Source organism: Hippoglossus stenolepis, chromosome 3 (genome assembly GCF_022539355.2).
Source record: "Hippoglossus stenolepis isolate QCI-W04-F060 chromosome 3, HSTE1.2, whole genome shotgun sequence".
Taxonomy (NCBI): domain Eukaryota; kingdom Metazoa; phylum Chordata; class Actinopteri; order Pleuronectiformes; family Pleuronectidae; genus Hippoglossus; species Hippoglossus stenolepis.
This window is the reverse complement of record NC_061485.1, coordinates 24,340,151-24,366,877: the sequence shown is the minus strand read 5'-3', so window position 1 is coordinate 24,366,877 and position 26,727 is coordinate 24,340,151. Positions and strand designations below refer to the sequence as shown.

The following is a 26,727-nucleotide window of genomic DNA, read 5'->3' as shown; positions in this document are numbered from 1 at the left end:
CTGTGTTTTCACTGCAGGACATTTCCTGAGAAACTTTGCTGGAAGCCAGGGTCTAAATCAAGTTTCTGGGGAAACCCATAAAGTCCCTGTTCGGGGGGGTAGTACTCTACGGAAGTACAGCAACCTTTAGGGTGGGGTTTGCATCACTGAAGATGCCTTATTTCAGACAAATTGTATTTGCTGTTATAGAGTTGCTCGATTTATATCACGTGATTAATTGTTGTGTAGTCCTTCCCACCACCCGGTGGACTGGAGTGAAGTCACTTTTTGTCACAGTCGGTCGTTCATACGTCAGCAGGCTTATTTGATTTATCCCCCTGGTGTTTAGACTGTGGTGGAAATTACAAGCGAATATCGGCAACGGCAAGAGCCTTTTAGTTCCAGATACTTTTGTCAAATTGTGGGTATAAAGCAAAGCACTCTGTGAGTTAGGCTACATTACAATTAGATGAGGTAGATACAACGTGAGGAAAGATTATTACAGTAAGCCATGTTTTTACTGTGGTGTAGAGTAGTGAAGTACATTCAAACCAGTGTATTATCCGCTGATTGTGGGATTCGATTACATGTGTTTGTTTCTTAATGTGCAGCTCTGTACAGGCTGTGCTGTTGCTATGCACTGTTCACATTCCCCCTTCAGCTGACAGACGGTCCCATCCAGCTTCTCTCCGACAACAAACACACCGTGAGGACTCGCTGACAACCTGCCTCAAGGAAGACTTCCAATGGCCGTCGGAATGTTTGTGTGTGTGTACAATTCGTTGTTATCCGGTCCTGTGTGTTTCACTCTATCCACCCACACGCATAAACACGGCTCGAGTGTACTGGGACTCATCATTCAACCTCAGCCTCTAACACAAATAATCACAGGGTCCGGCCACATGTTGCAGCTCCACCGCACGGGGCTTTGACAGCTGTCAATCACTCTGCCGACCTGTAAACATTCCATTGGTGGGCACAGTTATTAAATCAAACTGTACAAATATGGCATATCTAATGCTATTAATCTTTGGTTATTGACATAACCCCGTGTTAAATTTAGGTCTGGCTGGAAAGACCGGTAATATCAGATTCCATTGGGAGACTGTTTAAAAAGGTCTCTTGATGGTGTTTATTTTAAGGCCCAATGGTGGACATGTGGATGGCTTTGCATGTGTTGGTAATCTCCTCCTCAGAACCACCTAACAACCTCACAGAAATGTTTCTCAGTAACTTCCAACACAATGATGACTGTGCATATAAAGCTGGAAAGAGATGTGTAGTTGTTGTTCAGCTGTCTGAAACATTTCCCAATTTTGAAATAACTTTCATTTTAAAAGTCTGGGATGTTGATTGAAAGGTCAGACACCCCACGTTGACTACATTTCACACTTCCTTCCTTTAATTACACTGGCACGCCCCTGTTCTGACATATGATATGTAAACAGTAAAAACAATGCTAACTGTATTTGACAGTTTATCCTCTGGTTTCTCCCCCCCACATTTTGGCTTCAAAATCAGCAGAAAGCAACTTGTTTTAACCTCGAAGTGAGATTCCTTGTGTCTTCTGTGTTCTGTCGGTTGTAGAATAAAGCCAAACCGTGAAAAGGGACTTTTCTGCTGTTGTAGTAAAACCTCAGTGTTTGTCCAACAATATGTGAATGCCACCCTCCAATGCCTCTCCCCTATAGATAGTGGGGGAGTGTGTTAGTCTATGGCGTGGCATGGGGCCTTTGCTGTCTTAGCAGTGGCCTCTCTGCCCTGTTCTTGGTTGCTGAACCAGGGAGAACATATCAAACAAACACTCCAACACAGAGTTGGAGGAAGATTGGGTTACTCTCGACATGAGGGAACGTGTCGACTGCATTGCGTTAGTGAAGGTACACACTCCCCTGACCTTCACAAAGTGGTATCCAAATAGGATTGGAGTTGTTTAAATACATCTAAAACTTTACCCTACCTTGTATATGGAAGGGATTTGTAGTAAACACAATATCTAGCCGTCAAAATACTGTGTTTTTTCCTGCCTGGAACTCACAGACAGCTGATGATGAGAGGCTTTCTAAATCTTCTGATCCACTCGGGCGGTATTAAACCATCAACACAGTGTGACAGACACTCAGTAGCACTTGTCTCTAATGTGCGGTGTTAAGTTACAACTGTGTTGGTGGAAAACCATCAGATAACTCCACAGGGGTATGCAGGAGTGGCAGTCGGAATGTATCAGTTGTGCATGCATATGTGGGTCAAAATGTGCATGTGCACCACAGCTGTCATTAATGGACATGTTTCTGTCTCCAAACAGAGCTGAGATCTACAGGCACCGCGCATCACTTCGCCTACCTCCTCAACACCACCGACTACAGGATCCTGCGTATGGATGAGGATCACGACCGCATGTACGTCGGCAGCAAGGACCACATCCTGTCCTTGGATCTCCACGACATCAACAAGGAACCACATATTGTAAGACCATTCCCATTCTCTGCCTCCCCTTTGCTCAAACTCTGGCCCCTAAATGGGCTGTTACACTGAGCTGAAGCTCTTACCTCAGCGTTCACAGCAGCTGGCCCCAGGGCAAAATGTTCTGCTCTATTGCCCCAGTGGCAGCCATTTTGGCTAGCTCACGTTAGTTTTTGTTGGAGAGCACATTTCTTTGGTTATTAAAACACTGTAATTGGGTTATGACAATCCTATCAGGACTAATATTACCCCTGGTGGATATCCCTTTTGCAATTTTAGCCCCCTATTCTCATAAATGCCAGTGATGTGTAACAGGTTGGACCTTGACGATGAAATTTCCTCTCCTCCCCTCCTCACAGATCCACTGGCCAGTGTCTGAACGAAGGAGGATGGAGTGCCTTGTGAGTGGGAGGGACGCCAATGTAAGTATTTGGGTGGACACCACACACAACCTTTGCACAGTTGTTCAGCAGAGCTATATCTGTTGGTTTTAATTGAAGGAACTTGTGTAAATGCCACTCACCTGTGGCTCGCAGACTTGGCCCAATAAAAAGTCTGGTTCCCTTCTGTCTGGCCAAATAGACAGAAATGGATTGAAGCAGAGAAGCTCAGTCAATCTCGCCCATTCTCCTCACTGCCAGGCTAGGGTGGGGGGCACAACACCATTGTCTGATAGTTTGATATATATATAAATATATTTAGAAGCACAGTAATACTGGTATATTTTTAAACGAGAGGCTTAGCATTTGGTAATTTTGTAGGAGTTGTACCAGTAAAGGAAGGCTATGAAAGTACCTACTGGATGTTTATTGTGGTTTAATTCACCTCAATCCTTGTGTTTCTAGGAGGAGTGTGCAAACTTCATCCGTCTGATCGAGCCATGGAATCGCACCCAGCTGTACATCTGTGGGACCGGAGCTTACAATCCAGTCTGTACCTTTGTCAACCGCGGACGCAAACCTCAGGTTAGGATTAAGGACTCTCAACAGCTCTCTCTAATCTGCATCATGAACCGCATAGCTGGGCCCCTCTTTTTTTGGCCCTTACCAAGGTCCCTACTCTCCATCCACCTTACATTAGGTTCCCTTTACAGTGATTTCCCTCCATCATTAAGCCTGCTCATGGTACCTTGTCTCTGCATCTGGCAATGTAGCCAGCACAGCATCACCAGCACACAGCTGCCGTCCCCAATGAGCTGTTAAAGTTACTCTGTTTAGTCTCAGCCTTTAATGGGACCTCTTGAATTTCCTAAACCATGCCAGGCATCCCTACCTCGGCATACTCCCCTTTAACACCTCACTCTTCTTTAAATATCACACTTGTTCACTAATCATGACCTGGGGACTTTTTAAAAAGGGGCATAAATACAAAGTAAATTTCCCACTAGTCTCTCTTTGGGGATCCCAAAACAGTTCAGAGAACTTGCAGCAAGCAAGTGCGGCTTCCATGTGTCCCTCGTTGCGTTCAGATCCTACAGGACCCCTCGCTAACGAAGGGCTTCCATTCACTCACCTATCCATCTGCCCCGACATGCATCCATCCAGGCCTCCCGCCAGCCTCTACCATGTGAGACGTGGGCTAATTGGAAGTGGGAGCTCCCATTATGGGGTGCCAGTGGAATGTTCCAGTTCTAGTCCATTAATGAGAGGACTGTTTTTCTCTCCGTCACACTGAACGGACAGGTCTGAGTCGTCAGTGACCACCTTCCTGAGCCGAGCCGGGGAGTTAACAACGTTGCAAGATGTTAGATGATACACTCACAGATGCATACACACACATTTTTGTTGTTATGAACTCAACATAAAGATGGGTTGTTGTCATTTGATTTAAGCCCTGCTTGGTCTGTCCACAGGGTAAGTTCTGAGCCTTGTAGCATTTGTAAAAATGTAATACTGTTTTGCTTTAGCAGCAGTTTTGAAGGGAATGTATGTGCCATACTGTGAGAGCCTTTATTGACTTAACCACGGGATAGAGAACTATTATTGTTGCCTTTTCCACCATCTGGTCAAATAAAGCTATGCACACTCCCTGTACAGTCTTCCACACACACAGTTACATTTTCCTTATGCTCTTGCATTACATTAATTTCAATAGTATTTGTTTGAGGGTGATTCTTACCATGTCTGGAAGTCAGGACAAATTCAGTGTGCAAGGACAACAGGAAGGTCCTTGGTCCTTCCTCATCAGTGGCGTAACATCCAGTTTGTGTTGCTGTCTCCTGTTTTAGACGTCCATGTATCTACAGATGGCCCAGGCCAGAGGAAGGGCTAGCCGCGCAGCCGAACCCAGCGCGGTGCACGAGACACTCGGACTAAAGGTGCGATGTGGGCCCTGTCTGCACCGCAGCCCTGCATACTGCCTGGGCTCGTGGTCACCAGCAGCATGCTCCCTTCTCTTTGTGTCGGAGCACATTTTCTCAACATCATCTTTAACTTGGCCATCATTTGTTTATCTCATTCAGCATGCATCCTTTCCAGTCTGAGCACAGTCTTTCAAGTTTTGTGTCATCTGTGCAAATGCATGAAATTTCATGTCATTCTCTCTCACGTTTCACTCATATCTTCTTTGTGTAAGCCTCACCATCCGAGCATGCTTTCTCATCCACCATTGTCCTTCTTGTGCTTTGCGTTGTGCTAAATGCCACATTTTGCATGAGAGCTGGGTTATCAAATGGAAATGGCTTTTCAAATTTCTGTTGACTTTTGCTAGGCTCACATCTAATTAAGCAGGCTTTCACCCCTGTTCAATGCATGGCATATTGAATTTTTATCTTGCATATATTTCAATGGAGATGATGAACAGATGGCTGAAACATCCATTCCGCTTATCTGAGACAATGCAGGATGTCCCTCCCATCAGTCCTTCACCCCACCGAGCCCTCCACCTTCTGTAGGAATGTGGTGCAGTCTCTCCCACAGAGGCAGCAAGACTAGTCAGCATCCGACCCACTCCCACAGCAGGCACTGTTTGCCCAGAGCAAACACCAGCCATCTGTAGCCAACTAGCTGTGCAGGGAAAAAAAATTAAAAGAGCCACATACTTGAACATGTCTCCACTGTTTGAGCAGTCCAAGCACTTTGAAACACAGGACGGGACTTTCAAAGAACGTGAGGGCTTTAGGTGAAGTGGGACACTTTGAGAAAGTTGCAATTTTTTTTTTTTGTCTCGTGTCATGTCTTTTAAAATATGTTGCAACTTTTCTGACGGGGTCGTATTTTACAGCAGGGTTGTAAAAACATGTGCAGGGGGCAGATTCCCTCTGGTACACATAAATGTTTGTGACCGTTTTTTTACATGTCAACATCTGGCATGGCTGCGAGTGAGCTGCCAGCACCTTCTTATTTTCACAAGTGGTGATTTTAATCAAAGATGAGTAGGGAATTGCACAGGGTTGCGTGTATGATCCAATGAAGTGAGTTTGGCAGAGTGCCGTAAGCTCTCTCGTGCTTTAGTGCTGATGGACAATGACAGAGAAGTCTCCATCTCTGTCCCGGCTGGGAGTGAGAAAAGTCGGTCGGACATGCTCTGGTCTGTGAGGCGGAGCTACAGGACATGTCATCGCACGCCACTGATTCATTTTCCCCTTCCCTCGTACGCAAATTCCTGCCAATCACCTATCAGTGCCTGTGTGCGGGGTTGCCACAAGCGGTGAGCATCAGTCATCCAGCCTCCATCCCGGGCTTGTTTTCACTGTGCTGGATTACAGGTGTCAGCAGTGAGCCTGCACAGCCATAGGCACCAAGAAGCTGAGAGATATTTGGCATGCAGCTTATTATGCCGAGAGAAGCAGCCCATGACACATTGTTTTCCGCGGCAGAGTGGCATGGAGATGGATTAGAAATTCCTCGCTTTTTCCCCCATGTATTTTTCTGTATGAACGCACCCTCATTATTCTAATGCTTCATCCCCCATCAGGCCGTATGGGTCCCACTGGAGTCAGAGGGAGCACATACGCTGCCTCATTTACCCTACACAGGGGAATCACCATGACAAGATGAAGAGCGCTGAATTTATTTCTATCTCCATATGATTTTTCCATTACAGGAAGAAATCTTTCACTTGGAGCCGGGAAGAGTGGAATCCGGGAAGGGAAAGTGTTCCTACGACCCGAAGCTCAACAGCGCGTCAGCTTTGATCAGTGAGTACCATCTGAGTTTGGTCACGTGAGGAGACGGGCATGGCTTCAACCCAGCCCATCTCATTTGAGGTCCTCAGAGCAACGGCAGCCTCATCCCATATGCATCTTTTTAGTCTACTGTTTCTTTATGTGGCTTTTTCTCTACTCACATTTCATATTTTTGGTCCAGAAAGTTCAAGCCTAGTTTAATTTTTTCATTCTGAGCCTATTTGCTACAGTGAGCTACTTATTCTAATCAGCCTAATCATTTAATCCTCAGGAATTTTACCTTGTTTGGGCGGCAATGGGCACAATATTGTTTCTATGAATATTTGAATCCTCTAATGCTACTTTGAAAATGTTACGAAAACATTTAGTGCTTATATGGGGAAAATAGCAGAAGGAATAATATAGGAAAAGATATAATATAGGAAAACCTGAATAAATCAGTGGAGAAACAGTGAATGCAGATGCTTCTATTACAGGGGAAGTATTATGTTCATATTCAGGCTCATGATTCAACCAGAAAACACATCACTTTCATCATACTGTCCATTGCTGCTGCTCTTCTTTTCACCCTCTGTCTGAAACACATGGTTTTATTTATTTATTTGTAATAATTTTTTCGTTACTCTGTAAACTGGCTTTGGGTGCAATATTAATCTGAGTTATTATCATTATTATAATTAACTTAATTTGTCAAAGGCGCTATCTCTATTTTCATTCAGTAACTATATGTGTCATGTTTCAGTAAAATAACTTCGGAAGGCAGCGTCCTCTGTTCCCTTTGACCAAGGTCACTCAGTCAGGTCCTGAACCCACAGTTGCCACCAGTGAAAGGCGATCTCTCTGCGGGGCGAGACAGCGGGTGTAAATCACTGCCACTGCTTTCCCACATTAGCACAGTGCCAGCTGACCAGTATGGAACCAATGCTGTCGTCCAAGATGGATTTACCTCCCACCTCCACCAGTCTGCATCATACTGGGGACACTGTTGTTAGTGTTGATAAGGATTAAGAACCCTGCGCCACAACAATAGATTTGCCACTGACCACTAACTGCTCAGCTCTCCACCGCATTAGACATCCTGTCATCCGTAGACATTTTAATGATATGTCATCAATCTCCATAGAGCACGGCTGAGAACCATGACATTGAATATAATGGTGGTAGGACAGAGTGTTTTGTTTCCTCTGTGCTACCTCCCGCTGTCTCTTAACTCCATCCTTAAGAGCCCTGACAGCCACACCTGCTCTCAGTGGGGCCCTGACAGCAGCTGGAGGACAAACACCTTGCCTTCCTGGGGCTTAACAAGACTGCTGTGTACATTTGTCAGTCCCCACACATGGATGTGCTCGTATTTTATGTCTTCATGAAGTGCGTGTGACAGTTGTGAAAGGAAGTTTGGACAACTTTTACTACGTTTATTTTTCATGTCCTGTGATCATTTCCTCAAAGTTTTATCGAAAGAACAATGGAAGTTAGGAGCAATTACAAGGAAGATAGAAGCTTCTTATAATTAACTTATTAGTATCCATGCATTAAAGAAACCAGAAAATGATATAGTGGTTATGTAGGTTTACAAGCAGTTCCTATTCATTTCTATTTATTTATCTTCTCTTTAAACTGGCATTATTAGGTTTTAAGCTTTGATAAAAACTGTCAATTCGTCGATGCTCCAGTGTTTTATTGGATCACATTTGATTGCTATGAATTCACAAGTTTGTCTGTTGATTAATTTCACTGATGATAACAAATAACACTTCCATGTCAGTTATTTTGTAGGAAATTGTAGGCTACTTAAGTAGATGATGATAATAATATCATCCCGACCATTTTATATCTAAACTAAGACTAATGTGTAGACCATGTTTAAATTGTTTATGCTGATCCGCTGTATTGAGAAATGAAGAGTCCTGTGATATTCAATATATAAATATAGATTTTGAAGCAAAGGCCTGGTTAATTTAATTGCAAACTGTGCCGCTGGAATAATGTCGTAATCAAAGACTCTCTCTCTCTCTCTCTCTCTCTCTCTCTCTCTCTCTCTCTCTCTCTCTCTCTCTCTCTCTCTCTCGCTCTCTCTCAGATGGTGAACTCTATGCTGGGGTCTATGTTGACTTTATGGGAACAGACTCTGCCATTTTCCGCACGTTGGGGCCAAAGACTGCGATGCGAACAGATCAGTACAACTCCAGATGGTTGAATGGTAAAACTCATGCCTTTGCCTGTAAATGATACATAAGGCTTTCATCCAATTTTTACATACAGCAGGGGCGGATTCAGGGGTGGGGCCAGGGAGGCACTGTGGGTAGTTGAAATCTGACTGCTGCCTGAAATGCCCCTTAAGCTTTTTTTTAATAAGTCATTTGCAAACAATAAATGTGACAATTTGTATTTTGTAAGATTTTTCGCATGACACAATCTGCTTGAACGAGGAACCAGTTCTAAATGTATTCAGTCATGTGTGGCTGTGCTCAAAGCTATAGAGCTCTCAGTAAACAAAGAATGACTTAAATGTGAACCTCATTGAATCAGAAATTGTTCACGGATCTTGGATCTTGTTCCAAATCCATTGCTGAAATGGAAAGATTATTGTGTTTGCCAGTCATTCAACAAAAAAAGGAAATGCTAACAGTATAATAAGTGATTTCCATCTAAGGTTTTCCCATTTCTTTCCTCCACCTAAACATCTCACCATCCCTTCTCCCCACAGACCCCACATTCATCCACGTACACCTCATCCCTGACAGCGCGGAGAGAAATGACGACAAGCTGTATTTCTTCTTCCGGGAAAAGTCCTCCGAGATGGGCCACAGTCCTGTGACCCAGTCCCGAATAGGACGCATCTGCCTGGTGTGTACACAGTCAGGAGTGTGTTTGTGTTGGGGTGTAAACATAATGAAAAGAAAACCCTGCATGGATATGAAAAACAGGCCGGAGTGTCCTGAGGCGAGTCACCCACTGTGTTTGAATGTTTACGGGCGCGGGACGAGTATTTGGCCAACGCTGACGTGCTGGAATCCACATGTCTTTAACCTTCCTGTCTACAATGCATCCCTCTGTCTGTGAGATTGCCCTCTGAGCTCTGACCCCGTGATCTCCTGACCTCTTCTCTCTGGCAGTCCTAAAACGTGACGCTTTAAGTTTACAGAGAAGAGAAAAACTCAGTGCCTTTAAGAAAACTCTCAGTCCCTCTCAGTTAAACCAGAGCTTCTTCACAAAAGCCTGTGTGCTTTTGCGAGCCATGAAAACAAATGATAGCAAATGTCTCGGCGGCACTGTGGGACATCGTTCTGAGAATGAGGCGTATGTGAATGTTTGCGTGCATGTATGAACATTACAGCGGGTATATGCGTACGGGCGTGAGTGAGAAAATGTAGCTGTGTGTGCTCATCGCCTCAGCTGTTCGCCGTATTTATTCGAGGGGGGGTCAGGCGCTGACCCGGCACACAAACACTCATCCCCCTCTCAGCGGGCTCTGGCCCGGCCTCCGGAGACCCCGGCCCTGTCTTTCTTACTCCGCCACACATCTGGACACTTTTTACTGCCGTTCTCTGCACCCTGCACGCCACCTGAAACACACTCAGCCGTTTACTGTAACCACACTGGAAAGTATAAAAACATTTCGACTCCCCAAACGGGCTTCATCAAAAGTGCACGACCTCCCCTTTATAGTGTAACAAAAAAATATGGATAATTTTTCATTAGAGCGCTCCATTTTCTGAAGATGGCGGTTGTGGAAGCACATACTGGTCTCAACTCTTTTTTTACTGGGATGGATTCTGGCTTCGGTCCACCGCAGATGGAAGTGTCTAAATAGGAGGAGACAGTGTTTACCATCCCAGCCCCCATCCCTGCTTTTTGCTTCCAACATATACTGTGTAGTGTGTGTGTGTGTGTGTGTGTGTGTGTGTGTGTGTGTGTGTGTGTGTGTGTGTGTGTGTGTGTGTGTGTGTGTGTGTGTGTGTGTGTGTGTGTGTGTGTGTGTGTGTGTGTGTGTGTGTGTGTGTGTGTGTGTGGGTGGCTCCACCTGGGTCTGTTTTCAGTAGGAGGACACAGTAGGGTGTGAGTGTGAGTGAGTGATGGAGAAACTGTAATTTTTCTATTCTGCTCTTCTCCAATACAGAACGATGACGGGGGCCACTGCTGCCTGGTCAACAAGTGGAGCACCTTCCTGAAGGCCAGGCTCATCTGCTCCGTGCCCGGCGCCGACGGCATGGAGACGCACTTCGACGAGCTCCGTGAGTACAAACACGCCTTTAACAGATCTTGCTGTGGTTTCTCTGACTGTACATTAGCCAGTGTGGGCGGGGAGCGTTGTATAGACGTCCTTGTCAATCAAACACGCTGCCAGTACAGTGATGTGTTTGTAGGTGGTCAGTTCAGCCAAAGTCATTGTCACCGTTCTTCTGCCAGATTACATCAACCACATATTGGACTGCAACTAACAATGTTGTCATTTCAATCTGCTCATCACTTTATTGTTTAATGATTAATGATTTCATCTATAAAAATTCCGAAAAGGGATAAAGACAACTGCCACTGCAGAGTCCAATATACTGTCTTCCAATTTCTTGTTTTATCTGACTATCAGTCCAAAATACACATTTACTGTCATTTATGATGAGGAAAAACATCAATTATTGGTATTTTTGCTAATGGGATACATGTGTGCATATTCATTAGCAAATAAGTTGCTATAGTAATAATCAGACTAAAATGTCTCTCTCCGCCAAGGCCTAATTTTCCCCTTATGAAACCACGTTGAAATTCTCCAGATCCTGATTTTTATTTGGCTCTGCTCCAACACTCATAGATTCATGGAACACTCATAAATATCAGTTCCCTAAACATTTTTTACTCAAGGCCCATGAATTATTCTTTGAGAAATCCACAAAAAATGATAAATGTTTAATGTTAAAGGAAAAAAAATTCCTGCATCTGCACCCTGATTCGGATCCACACCAGAATTGAATGAGCTCTTCCTCGGGTCATGCCCCACCCCTCCACACAACTTCAGTTGAATAGTTTTCATTATCCTGCTAACAAACAAACAAATGCATAAACATAAACTCACTGGAAGAGTTCATAATGTTTTCAGCTCTTAATGCAAAGACATCTATATGTAATGCAATATATTTTGACAAATGGGGTAATAAAATAGATATTTGAAAAAAGAATCTCAGCTCTTTCCCAGAAGTTCTAGTATTATTATCTGTAATTCAGCCCAAAAACTCTTGTTACACCCTGTTTTTTTTTTAAAGAAACTAAATCTGTCTTTAAGTAGTTAATCTTTTTGACAGAAGGTATCGAATAGCAAAGAGAAGAATAAAAGTGACATGGCTGGATTTATCACAGACATATTCTTTTTTAGGTTCCTGTCATGTATAATTACATCTGAAATATTAAGCAGAGAACAGTCTACTGCAAGCTCTGTTGTTATTACTACAGGACCTGCCAAGAGTGAAACACACACACACACACACACACACACACACACACACACACACACACACACACACACACACACACACGCACACCAAAGTGTCTTTGGCCCATATTGGAGCCCACTCCAATCATATGGCCCATACAGCCTACTGTAGTGTGAATGACACACCCACACACGCATTAAAAACACACACACACCCCTACCGCTGTGTCATTTTCTTTCAACGTGTGTGTGTGTGTGTGTGTGTGTGTGTGTGTGTGTGTGTGTGTGTGTGTGTGTGTGTGTGTGTGTGTGTGTGTGTGTGTGTGTGTGTGTGTGTGTGTGTGTGTGTGTGTGTGTGTGTGTGTAAGGGGGCGGTCTGATGGCGGACAGATCAGATCACCCAGCAGGAATGTCTGTGACTGTGTGTGTGTGTGTGTGTTGGAGGAATCTCTTTTAGTCTTCCTGGTTTAAAATAGAGCCACAGAGTGATAAGAGACTGATGCGTGCAGCTATCGCTCTTCAACTAATCTCAAGAATGAAAAGTACTGTGACTGTTGAATCCTGTGATAGTTTTTTTTTGTCTCTTTACCTTGTGGACACACCACTTGCTTTTAACTCAACCTGCCTGCAGTCCAAAAAACAGTTTTTGGTTTGTTTGACACACAAGTGACATGCTCTCAGAATCTCTGCGTCCTTTTTCGCGTGTGGAGCCTCTTCACCTATAAAGCGGTTCAGAGGGGGAGCAAGCTTGCGTCGCCTTGACAAATGAGGCTTCTGTCTGTGCTGGTTCGAACAGTGTTGACACAGGCGTGCAGTGGCGTGGCTCTGTTGGCGGATCGGAGAGTCGTCATCTGCTGGCACTGAGTAGGATTTTCAGGACGTTGCCTGAATAAGGCTGTACATGTGTAGTGGAACAAACTAGTGAATGAACAAGGACGGGCATGTCAGCGTATGTCCAAAGAGAAGCAAAGACGTGCACATGCCAGTTTGCAGAGCAGTCGTTCCTGCCAAGGACTCCTAGAGGGGACAGTAAATTGGATATGATTGAGTTTCATGCTAATGGCTTCACATTTACAGTCTAGTTTGAATGTTTATAAAGCTTGCTCACTGAAAGGTTTGTCTTTACACACAAAACTTGAGGTTTTAGGATCTAACAAGGGGATGTGGGTCTTTAACTACTGCACATAAAAATGTAGGCCGTTAAATGATTAGTTTGACATTTAGGGAAACGCTCATATTTTGCTTTTTTTTGTTGCCGAGAGCTAGATGAGAAGATTGATACCACGCTCGTATCTGTGTGTTTGACATGAAGCTACAGCAGCAGCTTTTAGCAAAAACGTCTGAAAACCATGGAAAAAGCCTGGCTCTGTGGCTCCGTCCAAAAGTAATGAAATCCGCCTTCCAGCACCTCCAAAGCTCTTTAATTAACCTTTCATGTCTTGTTTGTTTAATCTGTACAAAAACTGAAAAACATAAAAACAACAATGTTTTCCTGGCAAGCGGTGGAGGAAGTGGCTGAGCCTCACTAACAAATATTCCCTCACATAACCTCCTGGAAAAACCACAAGTTGTGTGTTTTATACGTCGCATGGAGGGATTAAACAATCAAGATACATCCTGTTGATTCAAGAGCTGTAGAAGTGTTGGTAGAGGCAGGATTTGTTTTACCATTGGACAGAGAATATGCAACTGTTTTGTGCTGTTTGCCACAGACAGTATAGACGGTCATCAACTAACCAGAGGGTTGGTTGTTCGAACCCTGGCTCCGCCAGTTCACCTTCTGAAGTGTCCTTAGGCAACATACTGAAACCCAAATTGCCCCTAACAGCTGTAAGGGAATAGTAGTTTTCATATCACCCATACATTTATGGATTGAACATGGCTCAAATTGCCTCCCAGTGTTTCGAACCATCTTGGACCTTACTGTGCCAACGCTTACGTAGAGTGAACATTTTGGGACGTCTCTACACCATGATATTGACATATATATATATTTGAACAAGTTAATCAAAGGTGGGCAGCCCCTCGCCACAAGCAATCGCCCTTGAGTGGGAATCTGGAAAGCTGCGCTCCTTTTCAAATAGGAGCTTAAGGTGAAACATTACATAATTTACAATTAATTACTGAGAAATTTGTTGAAATGTTCAGAGCACCTGCATTCCTGTTGTAATGGTGTTATATAAAAATACTTTATGGTAAAGCACGTCTGAGACCTGGGGAATTGAAAAACCTACTGACTCTGTCCTTCACCTTGTACCTAAATGACCCATTGTGATTTTAAACAGTGTTATAGTGCTTTTTTTACCCAGTTATAATAGAAGACACTACTGCATCTTAAATGAGGTTGTGCTTTAAAACAAGTCCCAATGGCTGGAGGGATGAAAAGTCAGAGAGAGAAAAAACATGTCATGTCTGGAAAGGGGGAGAGACGCAAAGAGAAACAGACAGTACAAACCCAAAGGTCAATCAAACAGAAATATAATTTTCTTTTGAGGAAATGGGATGCTGAGATTTCATTGCCATGAAAACATAGGGAAGGCAGTTGTGGAATCTGGATCCTTTCCTAGCTGTTACACGCTAGATCCCCTGGAGCTGTCACTGCACTGTCAGGATAGCTTTTATTGCAAATCACGTAGCCTTGTTTTCCTCCTTTGTTTTCATGATCATCTGTTTTTTTAGTGACTGTATGTGAGCTCCGTTCATGACAGCTCTATCTCGGCCTGAGCACTATCTTGTCTGCATTAGCATGCACTTGCGTGTTGTTGCGTGCATATCGCTCATTTCTGCAGCACAGCAGCTGTATGTCATGCCAGGGATCGCCTGTTGTGTGACACCCATGACAGACCATTGTGCTGCTTCCACGCTAACCCATGACCGTTCCATTTCTCCGGCTGTGGCAGCTGTGGAAGATCGCACGATGGTGCATGTGAGGGAGTGTATGGGTGTGACTTTGGGGAATCTGGTTGTCTACAGGAATAAGCTTGCAGTTGTGGATAGTCCCTGGACAAGACCAAACAGCAGTTCAGATTCAATGACAAAACTCACACCCTTCATGTATCAGACTATCTGCATATTAGCCTGACTGCTTATTTCACATATGTGGGACTGTGACAGCATAAATCTAAAATTGACTCTTTTTTTCCATCTGATCACTTCTTCTTCTGTTTCTGCACTTTCTTAGCATTAATAGTCATAATTTAACTTTTTCTCTTTTCATCTCTCGCTTCTGGACGTTTTCGGTTGTGTCTTTACTCCATGGTCATTTTCCTGCAAAACTAGGTTGGAGAGAACATTCTCAGTTTCCCTCGAAGGCCCATGTCCTATTGTAGGCAGTGAACATGCCTCCTGGGAGTAGTATTTAGGTCAGGTACCGAACAGGAAAGAGACTTATCACCCGTCACGTGTTTAGCTCCTCTTTATTTGTTGCTCTGGACCTTTCCTTCAGTAACAACAAAAGGATGATTTAAATCAGGCCGTGTCCGATGTCAGAGCCCTGCAGGACAGAGTATGTGAGCGTCCGTGATTTACAGAGCTCCAGAATTGGCTGAAGAGTATATGATGCAGTTCTCCCTCGGGACAAAAGAGATATTTCCTTTTCCTTCAAGTGGAAGACATGAACTATGGACGTAGGAGGAGGAGAATCCCTGCACATCATGGTCACATTTTCTGTCTCTGCAGGAGAAGTCTCAGGTGGTTCAGTAATCACACACTGCTGCAGTCTAGACTGTAACCAGTCGGTGTTGATACGAGGATAGGGGCCAGGGTTCTCAAAAAGTATCATAGGAATATGATGATGATTTTTCATGCTTTTTTTGTTCAGCTTTTGCATTAATAATTAACAACCATCTCTCTCTCTCTCTCTCTAATGCATTATAAATGATGTGTGATAGATTTTGGTTACTTTATGGTTCAATATTGCAAGTTATTGACAACCAGTTGTATTGACAGAATAAGAGGACCTTCACACTTCAGTGTGTGTGTGTGTGTGTGTGTGTGTGTGTGTGTGTGTGTGTGTGTGTGTGTGTGTGTGTGTGTGTGTGTGTGTGTGTGTGTGTGCCTATTAATATATTTTGAGGACCATTCTGAGCTTAGACCTCACAGGGTGAAGACTTTTTAGGTTAGGAATAGGTTTAGGCTTTGTGAAAGTGAGGACCGTGAGTTAAGTCTTGCTTTTAGGGATAGGATTAGAATTGAAAGAGAGACAGAGAGAGAGAGAGGTGGCAAAAGAAGTTTTACTGTAATCACAGCCTATTATCCATAAGGTTTCAATAAGTTTATAACAGAAACCTTATGTACTGAGCCTGTGTGTTATTGGTCATCCATTGCATCACTGCTTTGTGCTGAAGCATGTCACACCACTGGCACTTCAGAAGCCGACTTTTAGCTTCTCCGCACATGATGTCCTGGTGATGCCTATGACCAGTGATTGAATTCACAGCACTGCTAGCTCTATGTCAAATGCTTAGATTGAATTGCAGCATTTGGGATGGTTAGGTGAAATAGCCTTTTAATTGGTTATCTTGTAAATAAAGCCTTCACCGAACATATCCTTCCATCATTCTGTTCCTTGTTGTACAGTCGATTGCTGAGGTTTTACACACAGGAACACGTTTTTACCTCTCTTTATTGCTAGACTGAATGCTAGCTTGAACCCCATTTTTTAACCAAATTCCAATGAGTTGTTGCTGTACTTTATATTTAGTCCTAATAACCGAATGTTAAAATGCTAGCAAACTAAACTAAGATTTTATATTATAGGTCTGTGTCAGTATTGTCACCATGAGCATGCTAGGATTCTGACATTTGCTCAAAGCGCTATACTTTTGCAGTCATGTTTGTGTCTTACATGATTCCCTGAACTTTATTCTTTGGGTGCAGTTATGGATTTCAGTGACTGTCAGAAGCTTTAAGACACAACCCAAGAGCCTCACTATCTAAATCCAGTAATGGCTACCATGTGTTTTCAACAAAGATGAAGGTTCAGCCTTCCAAGGATGTGTAGCCTAAAGGTCTATCTAGCTAAGAGTGGTTGGATTGACTGAAAGCTGTGTAAATATTAGTAAAGAAGAGCGCTTGTGCTGTAGAGCTTGATGTGTCCTTCAGTCACTCTTTAGACTGACGTGATTTCTCTGTTTCCCTCTACAGGAGATGTTTACATACAGCCGACACAGGACACAAAGAATCCTGTGATATATGGAGTCTTCTCTGTCTCTGGGTTAGTGGACTCTAACAGATACTGTATTCTTGTATATTTCCAGCAACAATAATACGCTCTGTTTGTCTAACTTGAGATACTTTTTCTTGCACTTCACAGTTCCGTCTTCAAAGGCTCAGCGGTTTGTGTCTACTCAATGGCCGACATTCGCATGGTCTTCAACGGACCCTTCGCCCACAAGGAGGGTCCCAATTACCAATGGGTGGCCTACACTGGGAAGATCCCCTACCCTCGTCCTGGCACGGTGAGCCTCACCTCACACTGACCCCACACACATGAAAATCCCACAGGAAACATGGTGATTTCAGGCATAACAGTGATTCCTCTTTGACAAATAGAAACCATCTGGCACCATGCATAACCAAAATGAAAATATAACTGCAAGACAAGCTCTTGGATATACTTTTCCATATGATCTATTTATTTCATGGATTTTTGAATGTATGTGCTTCGGTTTTTCCCTCAGTGCCCTGGAGGTACCTTCACTCCCAACATGAAGTCTACTAAGGACTATCCAGATGAAGTAATTAACTTCATGAGGAATCACCCGGCCATGTACAATGCCGTGTACCCAGTACACAAGCGCCCCCTAGTGGTTCGGACCAATGTGGACTATGAATTCACCACCATCACTGTGGACCAGGTGGCGGCTGCAGATGGCAACTATGAAGTGCTCTTCTTAGGAACTGGTGAGTGTTGTTCTAAACTTTATAGAATAAAATTTAATAGAACGGAGAGTTTTTGTCACCACAGCCGTTTTAGGGTTATTTATAAGTGACTATCGTGTACATGAAGTGAGTCTGAAGAAGGAACCCGTGAACCCTTTTGATCTGGGTGAGAATGGTGAATGACAGTGTCAGCGGGAAGTTGAATAATGAAGGAAAAAAATCCCCCCCTATGGAAATAAATCCCATGTAAATGGAGGGCTTGTCTCCCATGCAATCATCTATCATTTGGAGAAAAGCATTCTTTTCCTTTTGTGCTTGAGTGGAAATTTAACCGATCAAAGGGTTTGTACCTTGCACTGTTCACATGAAGTAAACAACAGGAGATTTGTACCTGGAGGGCAGGGGTGGATCAGTAAGAAGAAGAAGTAGTAAGATGTGGAGGAGGAGGAGGTTACAGCTAGTTCATCCATTACCTTCATCTTGTCCACTGATGTAAGAGTGATTATGTGTCCGTCTGCATGCCTCAAACCTTTAATAAGACCCCAGGATGACATTAGCAGCCACAGCACAATAATGCAGCCCTCAGAAGTTGCATGCAACGCCTCTTTACTGATCTCTTTGTTCATGTGTGTATTAAGGGGAGGACACGGATGGGTTTGTGTGCGGCGGCGGCCACTGTGGAGGAATGTGTGTCCTTTCAGCTGCTGTCAGATTCAACCATTTAGCCCTGCGCCGAGGCTCAATGCAGAAGTCATAATAAATCTCAGGTGTCCCGCTCACAGGAATGTCAGACTCTTTACAGAAATCAAACATGCCAGGGAAGCCTGGAGGGTCTTACAGCATCCAGAATGAATAGGTGTGGATAAGAATGAAGCTGGGGATGACAGGAGAGGTTTGTCAAGGTGGAAGCAGGGGGTATGCTAAGTGGAACAGAGCATCATGTCATTGAGGAAAGGTTCAACTGGAGAGAACCTAGGGACAGAGGTGAAGAGTACAACACAGCCTGTTGAAACGAGGATTATCCCTTGTTTGAGGTTGCTGAGGGAATAAAATGGATATCCAAGGGGCCTTTGCCAGGTGGACGGGTGAGAGGTTGCAGGTGTGTAGCTGACAGGTGTGCGTCTCTTCCACAGACAAAGGGACAGTCCAGAAGGTCATCGTGCTGCCCAGAGACGATCTGCAGACCGAGGAGCTGGTCCTGGAGGAGGTGGAGGTTTTCAAGGTAAGCGTTTTCTCTTCTTACTCTAATACCTTATACCTCATGCATTTCTAGTCCTTTCTCTTCTTATTTTCCTATTCTGCTAACGTCTCTGTGTTTTACATTGTCATCTGCAATGAAGATTACTGTGCTCACAAAAAACCTATTTTCTCCATAAAGGCCCCTACTCCTATTACAACAATGAAGATCTCATCCAAAAGGGTAAGTATGTCTGTGCAACAGATTTTCTTAACCTTTGCTGACATGAAGAGAAAAGCAGCCACCTTCCAAAGAAAAGAAATGAATGACAATTCGTAAAGGTCACAAGATACGTGCATACAGCTGTGCCGCCCTATTGCTTCATAATTCTTATACTACACGCATGACAAGGGCAGACAATGGGAAGAGAGATGTGGAGAAGACATAAAAGTTAGTGTTGTCTTTCAAAGTGATTAAAATACTTGGCCTTTTCTACATTTAATGACATCAGTCCCACAGACAGAGAGTTAGTATTACAGCCTGCCACACTGATGAATCTCAACAGCTGATCATGAAATTATGATGGTAACCTGATCGAGATGAGCTCAGTATTCTACCAGACGATCCACAGCCTGCTGCTGTTTCAGCACAGTGCAGGACAAAGATTTTATTCTTATCTCATTGCATTACTCTGGGTTTGTGTTTTTGTATGAGAGCAAATAAGATCCTTGAAGATGGAACAAGCCCCTGGATACACAACTGTGAAATTGAATCACTCTCAAAACCAGCTACCTGAATGCATGTAGTCTGAATTGTGCTCTTTTTTACTGTTATTTTCAAATTGTGCAAATACAGTGACCTTATTTCCAAGTTATAAATTAGGGCAGAGCCCATTCTAAACCTGCCTGTTTATGGGCTGTTCGTTTGTTTATGTTGGTTGCAGTTTTCTTTCTGAAACTGTAAAAGGGACCTGCAAAGACTGGCTGCTGGCTGCTGAAAGCTGCTCCACTGCTGTTACATAGCGCTGGTCACATGTTTATTCAAAGTTTATTAGTACTGAAAATAGTACGTGTCCAAATCGCACCAAATTCGACACTGCACTTTATTGGGCCCTAAACAATGCATATGCCAAGTGTGAAGCTGATAAGACGAATGGTTCTCTAGATTTGTGAGCCACATAGAGACGGACAGAGATTTCTGGAATTAATAGATCTATTTTTTAGGATTCACAAACACAGATAGAAAACTTTCTCGCTTTTATTGAATGAGTCAATTTGACCAACTAGATTTTAAATTTTTAGCCTGAGCATACAGAATCAGAGCAATTTGAAAATATGTTTTGAACATATATACTGATAATACAAAATTTGAATTTACACTTGAAATTGACTGTTTAAATATTTAATAAAATGCATTTAAATGTTGTCTAGTGTTAAGTTTTAACACCATTTCCCATCCTCTTTCTCTCAACAGCAACAGCTGTATGTGTCATCTGCGGTGGGCCTGACACAGCTGGCTCTCCACCGGTGCGACGTGTACGGCGAGGCCTGCGCTGACTGCTGCCTAGCCCGAGATCCGTACTGCGCCTGGGACGGCAAGTCCTGCTCCCGCTACTCGGCCTCGCAGAAGAGGTGAGCACCAGCAGCAGTGACGGCATGAGTTACACTAACATCACAACTAACTGATGTGTTGAATGATGCTCAGATTAGACTGCAAGGATCGCTGAATGGCTAATTTAATGGCATCTGTTTCTATCATATAGTCATCATGGTGTTTGGGTGAATTAACATTAGACTAATGATAACATACTATTATTAGTTTGACAAGTAAATGATGAAGATTTGCAGTATATAATAACATAAGGGGGTTTATGGTTATTTATTTATTATAATTGATGTATTGTTGAATGGCTTTGAATGGCTTGCGGTTGCTTTATTATGTTTTCTCTCCTTATTCGGCGATACTGGTCTGACCCCTTTAGACGAAGCCGGAGGCAGGACGTCAAGTACGGGAACCCCATCCGTCAATGCCGAGGCTTCAACTCCAACAGTATGTTCCCCAGTTTACAGTCCTGCTTTTATTACTTCTGTTTGTTAAATAAGGACCTCAGAAGGTTAGAAATAACAATATGTCTCATTCCAAGGTTGTTACTGGCTTATTCTTGCAGCTTTATGGTAATCTCTGACAGCCATATTGCAAAAAGGACTTTGATTTTTACCACAACTGAGATCTTTGGTCCAAAGGAGCTCATGGTAATGAGTGTTTTGGTTGCCATGGTAATCCCTGTGTCTCTCTGCCCTGCAGCCAATAAGAACACTCTGGAGATGGTGCAGTACGGGGTGGAGGGAAGCAGCACCTTCCTGGAGTGTCAGGCCCGCTCCCCACATGCTGTCATCAAATGGCATCTGCAGAGAGACAACAGCGACCGCAGGAAAGAGGTGAGCCATCACATGGTGTGTTCCTCAAAGTGACTGCTTATATGAACATATTTTATAAAGGGGTAGTTCACTCAAATGCAAAGTTTAATGTCAACCCCCAAAAGTGTTGAATGGGTTAGTAACAGAAGATGAACATGAATTATTACCTTTGGACATTTCCTCCACAGTATTTCATTTCATGTTGTTGATTTGTTGCCATGGAGAGCAGGCGACATATATATGCAGCATGACATATATGAAAAATGAGTCCAGTGTAATTATCTGTTCACATGATTAAGCGACTCGGGCTCTGATTGAACGATTCCCGATTCCTCTTGCAGACCTCTGACTGTCCTCTGGCCCAGGGGAAGGACATATAAAGGAGAGCAGTGCAAAAAGCCCTCTGCTATGATATACAACTCGGAGGCACTAGTTAAAGTTTCATTGTGAAGCAATGTAGTGTTGCTGCCTCTCTTTTATTGACTATTCTGTTAGATGGTCTCTATTCCCACAAGCGAAGCCGACTTTGCTGCTGCCTCGCACGTCGGATTCGGAGCAAAAAAAAAAAATCTGTCATCACCTATTCAAGTTCATGGGTATAGATGTGAAGAAAGATGGAGTTACAACATTGTTTGATTATATTTAAATTGATCTTTTTAACTTTTTTTAAAGGACGGATATTAATTCATTGTACAGGCCAAGAGAGTAGAGATGTGAATAATATGAATACTGTAAATCATCCAGATATGAACAGAGTATAGACTCTGAAGAGATAAGAGGATATACAGGGTCATAGGTTTTGCAGTGGTTGTCTATCACTGACCCATCATTTGACAGTTTGTTACAAAAACATTGCACTACTTCATATTTCTGTCAAATCAAAACCCAGAAACATCATAGACACTGCGAACCCACTCCGTTAATATATCAGAAAGAAAGCAGCTCCTTAAGACTTCATACTGTGGCTCAGAAATATCAGATTCAGGAGTTTTCTTCAGTAATCCAGTTAGCTGTTATCTGCACAATATAAACAGGTTATACAGACAGTCCATGATACTGATGTGTATATGTATATGTATGTATGGATGTGTATAACATGTAAATAGGCTCTGTTAATTTAGGGAGCATCTCAAAGGTGCACAATGGTAAAAATAGTTTATCAGATTGTTTAATATATATGAGTGTAAAGTATGATTCAATGAGATATTTTAATAGCTTTCAAAAAAATTTGTGTCACAGACATTTATTAACAAATTTACATTCATCCAGGTCTTCTCCTGTTATTTGCACTACCTCCAGATTAAAGTAACAATCATGCAGTAAGGTCCAATGCATTCTCCCACTTTCCTCCTGGACCATAAACAGATGCACTTATTGAGACTTTTAGTGAGAAGTACTCTCATACAGAATATACTGTATTTCAGTGAGTTATATATAATACAGATATGTCAAAATGTGAATAGACTAGAGGCTAAGCCCAATGTGCAGATTGATTAAATTAAGCAGATTTGGTTTGTAGTGATGAATGTTCAGGATATGTTGCTAAGTAAAGTTATTAGCTATTTACTACTGAAGACAGAAGCTGAGAAAGTGATGGTGAAGTTAGGGAGAGTCTCAAAATGGTACAAAATCTACAAATGGTCAAACAAGCTTTTCAGATTATTGTCTTCACTTTTTAAATCAACCAACCACATTTTTTTATGCATTGCATACTCTATCAAAAAAAAAAAAAATATTTATACAGTGTGGCCCAATGAGATATTATGGCCTTGTTTTCTGTTGCATGCCCTGCAGATTCGTGCACCATGGTCCAGGGCAATTCTGATGTGCAGTCTCCCACTTTTAAAACGTCCTGCTCTGTTTGGACCTGATCCATGAACAGTTTTAACAGGGCAGCTTAACTTACACACATACTGCATTTGAGGACAATGAATGGTTAATTGTCTGAGTAGTGTGAATGATTTCGAAAAACTTCTCTGCAACAATCACTTGTGCTGTAACGGATGGATACACATGGTGACAGCTGCTTTGCATCACACCTGTAATGCACTTGTCTCCCTTGATGTGTTTCATGAGCTGTTTGTCTCTCTGACTCTGCAGATGCGTTCTGATGGCCGGGTTTTGAAGACAGAACAAGGTCTCCTCCTGCGGTCCCTGCAGCCCTCTGACTCCGGCATGTACCAGTGTACGGCCACGGAGAAGAACTTCAAATACACAGTGGTGAAGATGCAGCTGGTGGTGTTGTCGAGCAGGGCTGTCAACAGCGTTCTGGTGGAGGGTGGGGGAGGTCTGGTGCCGTCCTCGTTCCACTCCAGCAGCACCCAGTGGACCCCCAGTGCAGGCCAGTACAAGGACCTGCTGACCATCCTGAGCCAGCCAGAGATGAGCCTGATCAATCAGTACTGCCAGGACTACTGGCAGTTCGGAGACCCGCTACAGGGCGCCCTCAAAGCCAAAGACCTGAAGGAGCTCAAGGAGCACAAGAAGCCCCGCAACCGCCGGCACCACGGGGAGGGGGAGGAGAATGAGGAGCAGGAGGAGGTAGAGACATGAGGAGCCCAGCTTTGTGTCTGAAATGCCCTCGTCCACCCTTCCCCCTCCACACCCTGTGAAAACTGGGAGAGACTCATTGAGAGTAGCTACATGAAAAAAGTCCAAAAACCGGGAAAAAAAGCAAACTGAGAAAAAAAGAGGCTTGCAAACAAAACCCCACATACATCCTCTCAAACAGTAAGATATATGATACACAGTATTTATTGTAGGTTGTATATAGTATCATTCTGTGGATTTCTTTGTACTTATAGAAAAAACATGCTCTTTGTGTATAGGTACCTTTGGGGCAAATATTATTGTTATTATTGATGTTGTTAATTTTATTGTTGCTGTTACTGTCATTACAAAACTCATCTGTCGGCATCACATGACCGTTGGCGACTGTTTGGAATGCGTTAGTGGGCATGTAAGCTGTCAGGAGCAAACTACGAGACGCTCGCTCTGACGGGGAAATGAATTGTTGATAAAGGGTTGATGGGATCTCCTTTGTTTCTTGCTTGCTTTGACTCGATGCCAGGACTCTTTTTATTACTGGACACATCAGGAATGCCGGTAATGCAACCTCCTTGTGGCTGCTCGCAGACAGAGACTTGATATTGCAAGGGGACCATCGATACATGGTCCCAGTTCTTGTGGGGAAACAGTTCTTTCTACATGGGAACCCACAATATGTTGTAATTGGGCCTTTTAATAGCTGTATTTTAAACTGGTGCTTGCCCTTTGTTTTGTTTCCCTTCCTCCCCTTTTGATTGGAGGATTGATTGTTAAATGATGCAGCATCTTCGCTACTTTTCAGATGAGATACTAATTCAGATTAGTGAGATTTACATTTGCTAAAGAATGACAAGGTTCTCACTGTGTTCTGTGCCCTGAGTAACCTGTGGTTGCTTCTGGCCATGAATTTAAAAATGAGACAAGCATCAGCTTTTAATTAGATCTATCATTATAAGGGTTGACAAAATAATGTCACTTTAATGGTACGGTTCTTTTCAGCTGCAAACTTTGAACTCAGAGAGAGGTGCAATATAAGGTCAAGGTTTTGTACAAAGGGCATTATTGTTTTACTTTCAAGGGACATTGGCTGGGGCCAAATGCGACAAGCACACTCGGGCAAGGTGGAGTTTACTTTTGCGTCAAAACAAAACCAGTTAAAAGAGGAAAGAAGTGCCCACATGAGGCAGCACTCAAGACATCTCTCGTTCTTTCTTCCTTTGACATTCATGTGTGGAAAAAAATGTAATTGCCCGTATACACAACAGAGCATTGTAACAATGTTGTGACACTAACCAAAATTATTGGGAAGCTGGCTTTCATTGTGTGCATGAACCTGTATTTGTACTGTAATTCTGATAAGATACTGTGTGGTCGGTTTTTTCTGTTCTTTGTTTCTAGGGTTGTACAGTACAGTCTGAGGGAGGTTCTCAGTGCGGCTAAATGGGAAAAACAAATGCTTTAAAAATGTCCTGGTTTTAAATATACTCCTGTATAAAGCATGATGCATTTTCTTATTGGCATGAATTTAGTTCTGTCAAAGTACAAAGTGCAATTATCTTACCAATGTGTTTGGATAACAGATAATAGCATAATTTCAAAAAGTGCAAACAAGTTGCACATCAATTACAGAGTAAGGCAGAGTGAAATTGAGAGGAGTGTTTTTAAGAAGTGAGCAAACATTCTATTGATTAGAATGCTTATGCTCATTCTAGTGCTCTATGAAAAATATTACTGCAGCAGTTCCCCAAGAAGTAGATTCATGGAATTTTCATGTATAAGAATTTACAACTTTGGAACAAATATTTGGAAAAAGGAGAAATGCAGCATTATTATTATTATGACATTAAGTGACTTTGAATGCACATTGTTTAGCTCCCGTTCTAGCCTTATAATAGTCTGCATGAACGCCTATTGGAAGATGCATTAATAATTCATACAGGGTTTTTTGTATCCGCTCCTCAATTTGGAATTTTTCTGCATTCCCAGAATTAATCTCAGCCCCCGATCGTCTCTTTCAAATGAGACCAGGGATTCTACAGTAAAAAAAAAAAAAGAGAAAAAAAGGTGACGAGGGGTTGTACAATTTGTTGGTATTTTTTAAAACTGTGTCTTTAGTTTTTGAGTGTTTTTGTTTGTTTTGTTTTGTTTTCTTGCATCATCAGACTTTATGAAAAAAGAAAAAAACACTAAATGCACAGAGGTGATGCTATTGTAATGACTTGTGTAAATTACTTTATCTTCCCTTTCCATTGTTGTTGCTGACTAATAAATTAAAGCTCTATATTTTATAAGAATGGAATGCTCCCCCCCTTCATTGTGATTGGCCTTATACTGAATGTTTTCCATGTTCTGCCCAGATCTCTCTGGATCCTTGGAATAAAGTTATACCTGTTAAAGAGATATGTATGCACATTTGTATAAAATATACACATTACATTGGTGTTTGTAATGAAGCCATAAGAAGGTAAAACATTTTAATGAAAGAGCAAGTGTCATTAGCTCTGGGACTTATAGATATGAATGATGAAAGCTCCTAGTCCCCATCGGTTAATATGGTCAGATCAGATTTTAAAGGTTAATTAAATCAGATTTTCATTGTTCAGTAGATAATGAGAAAATACCTGTAGGATTGTTAATTAATAACAATGTATTAAATGTGTCCAAGGACACAGTGATAAATTATATTTTGAATTAACACAACTATTAATAT

General features: G+C 42.7%; 1 protein-coding gene across 4 annotated transcripts in view; it reads left to right on the top strand.

Annotated features, from left to right (window-relative positions):
* The window catches only part of sema3fb (sema domain, immunoglobulin domain (Ig), short basic domain, secreted, (semaphorin) 3Fb), a 60,811-nt gene extending 34,394 nt beyond the window's left edge, over window positions 1-26,417 (top strand). The window contains exons 3-19 of one of the 4 annotated variants that reach the window (XM_035151861.1): window positions 2,285-2,445; window positions 2,802-2,864; window positions 3,288-3,407; window positions 4,670-4,759; window positions 6,487-6,580; window positions 8,649-8,768; window positions 9,276-9,415; window positions 10,689-10,803; window positions 17,139-17,208; window positions 17,308-17,452; window positions 17,675-17,897; window positions 19,010-19,098; window positions 19,255-19,296; window positions 20,527-20,684; window positions 21,035-21,102; window positions 21,358-21,491; window positions 23,571-26,417. In XM_035151861.1, the coding sequence (XP_035007752.1) occupies window positions 2,285-2,445; window positions 2,802-2,864; window positions 3,288-3,407; window positions 4,670-4,759; window positions 6,487-6,580; window positions 8,649-8,768; window positions 9,276-9,415; window positions 10,689-10,803; window positions 17,139-17,208; window positions 17,308-17,452; window positions 17,675-17,897; window positions 19,010-19,098; window positions 19,255-19,296; window positions 20,527-20,684; window positions 21,035-21,102; window positions 21,358-21,491; window positions 23,571-24,023 (2,285 nt within the window). In that variant the 3' untranslated portion in view covers window positions 24,024-26,417. Of the gene's footprint in view, window positions 1-2,284; window positions 2,446-2,801; window positions 2,865-3,287; window positions 3,408-4,669; window positions 4,760-6,486; window positions 6,581-8,648; window positions 8,769-9,275; window positions 9,416-10,688; window positions 10,804-17,138; window positions 17,209-17,307; window positions 17,453-17,674; window positions 17,898-19,009; window positions 19,099-19,254; window positions 19,297-20,526; window positions 20,685-21,019; window positions 21,103-21,357; window positions 21,492-23,570 lie in introns of all 4 variants that reach the window. The other 3 variants (XM_035151860.1, XM_035151863.1, XM_035151862.1) reach the window with 3 other exon arrangements.
* Window positions 26,418-26,727: the final 310 nt, after the last annotated feature.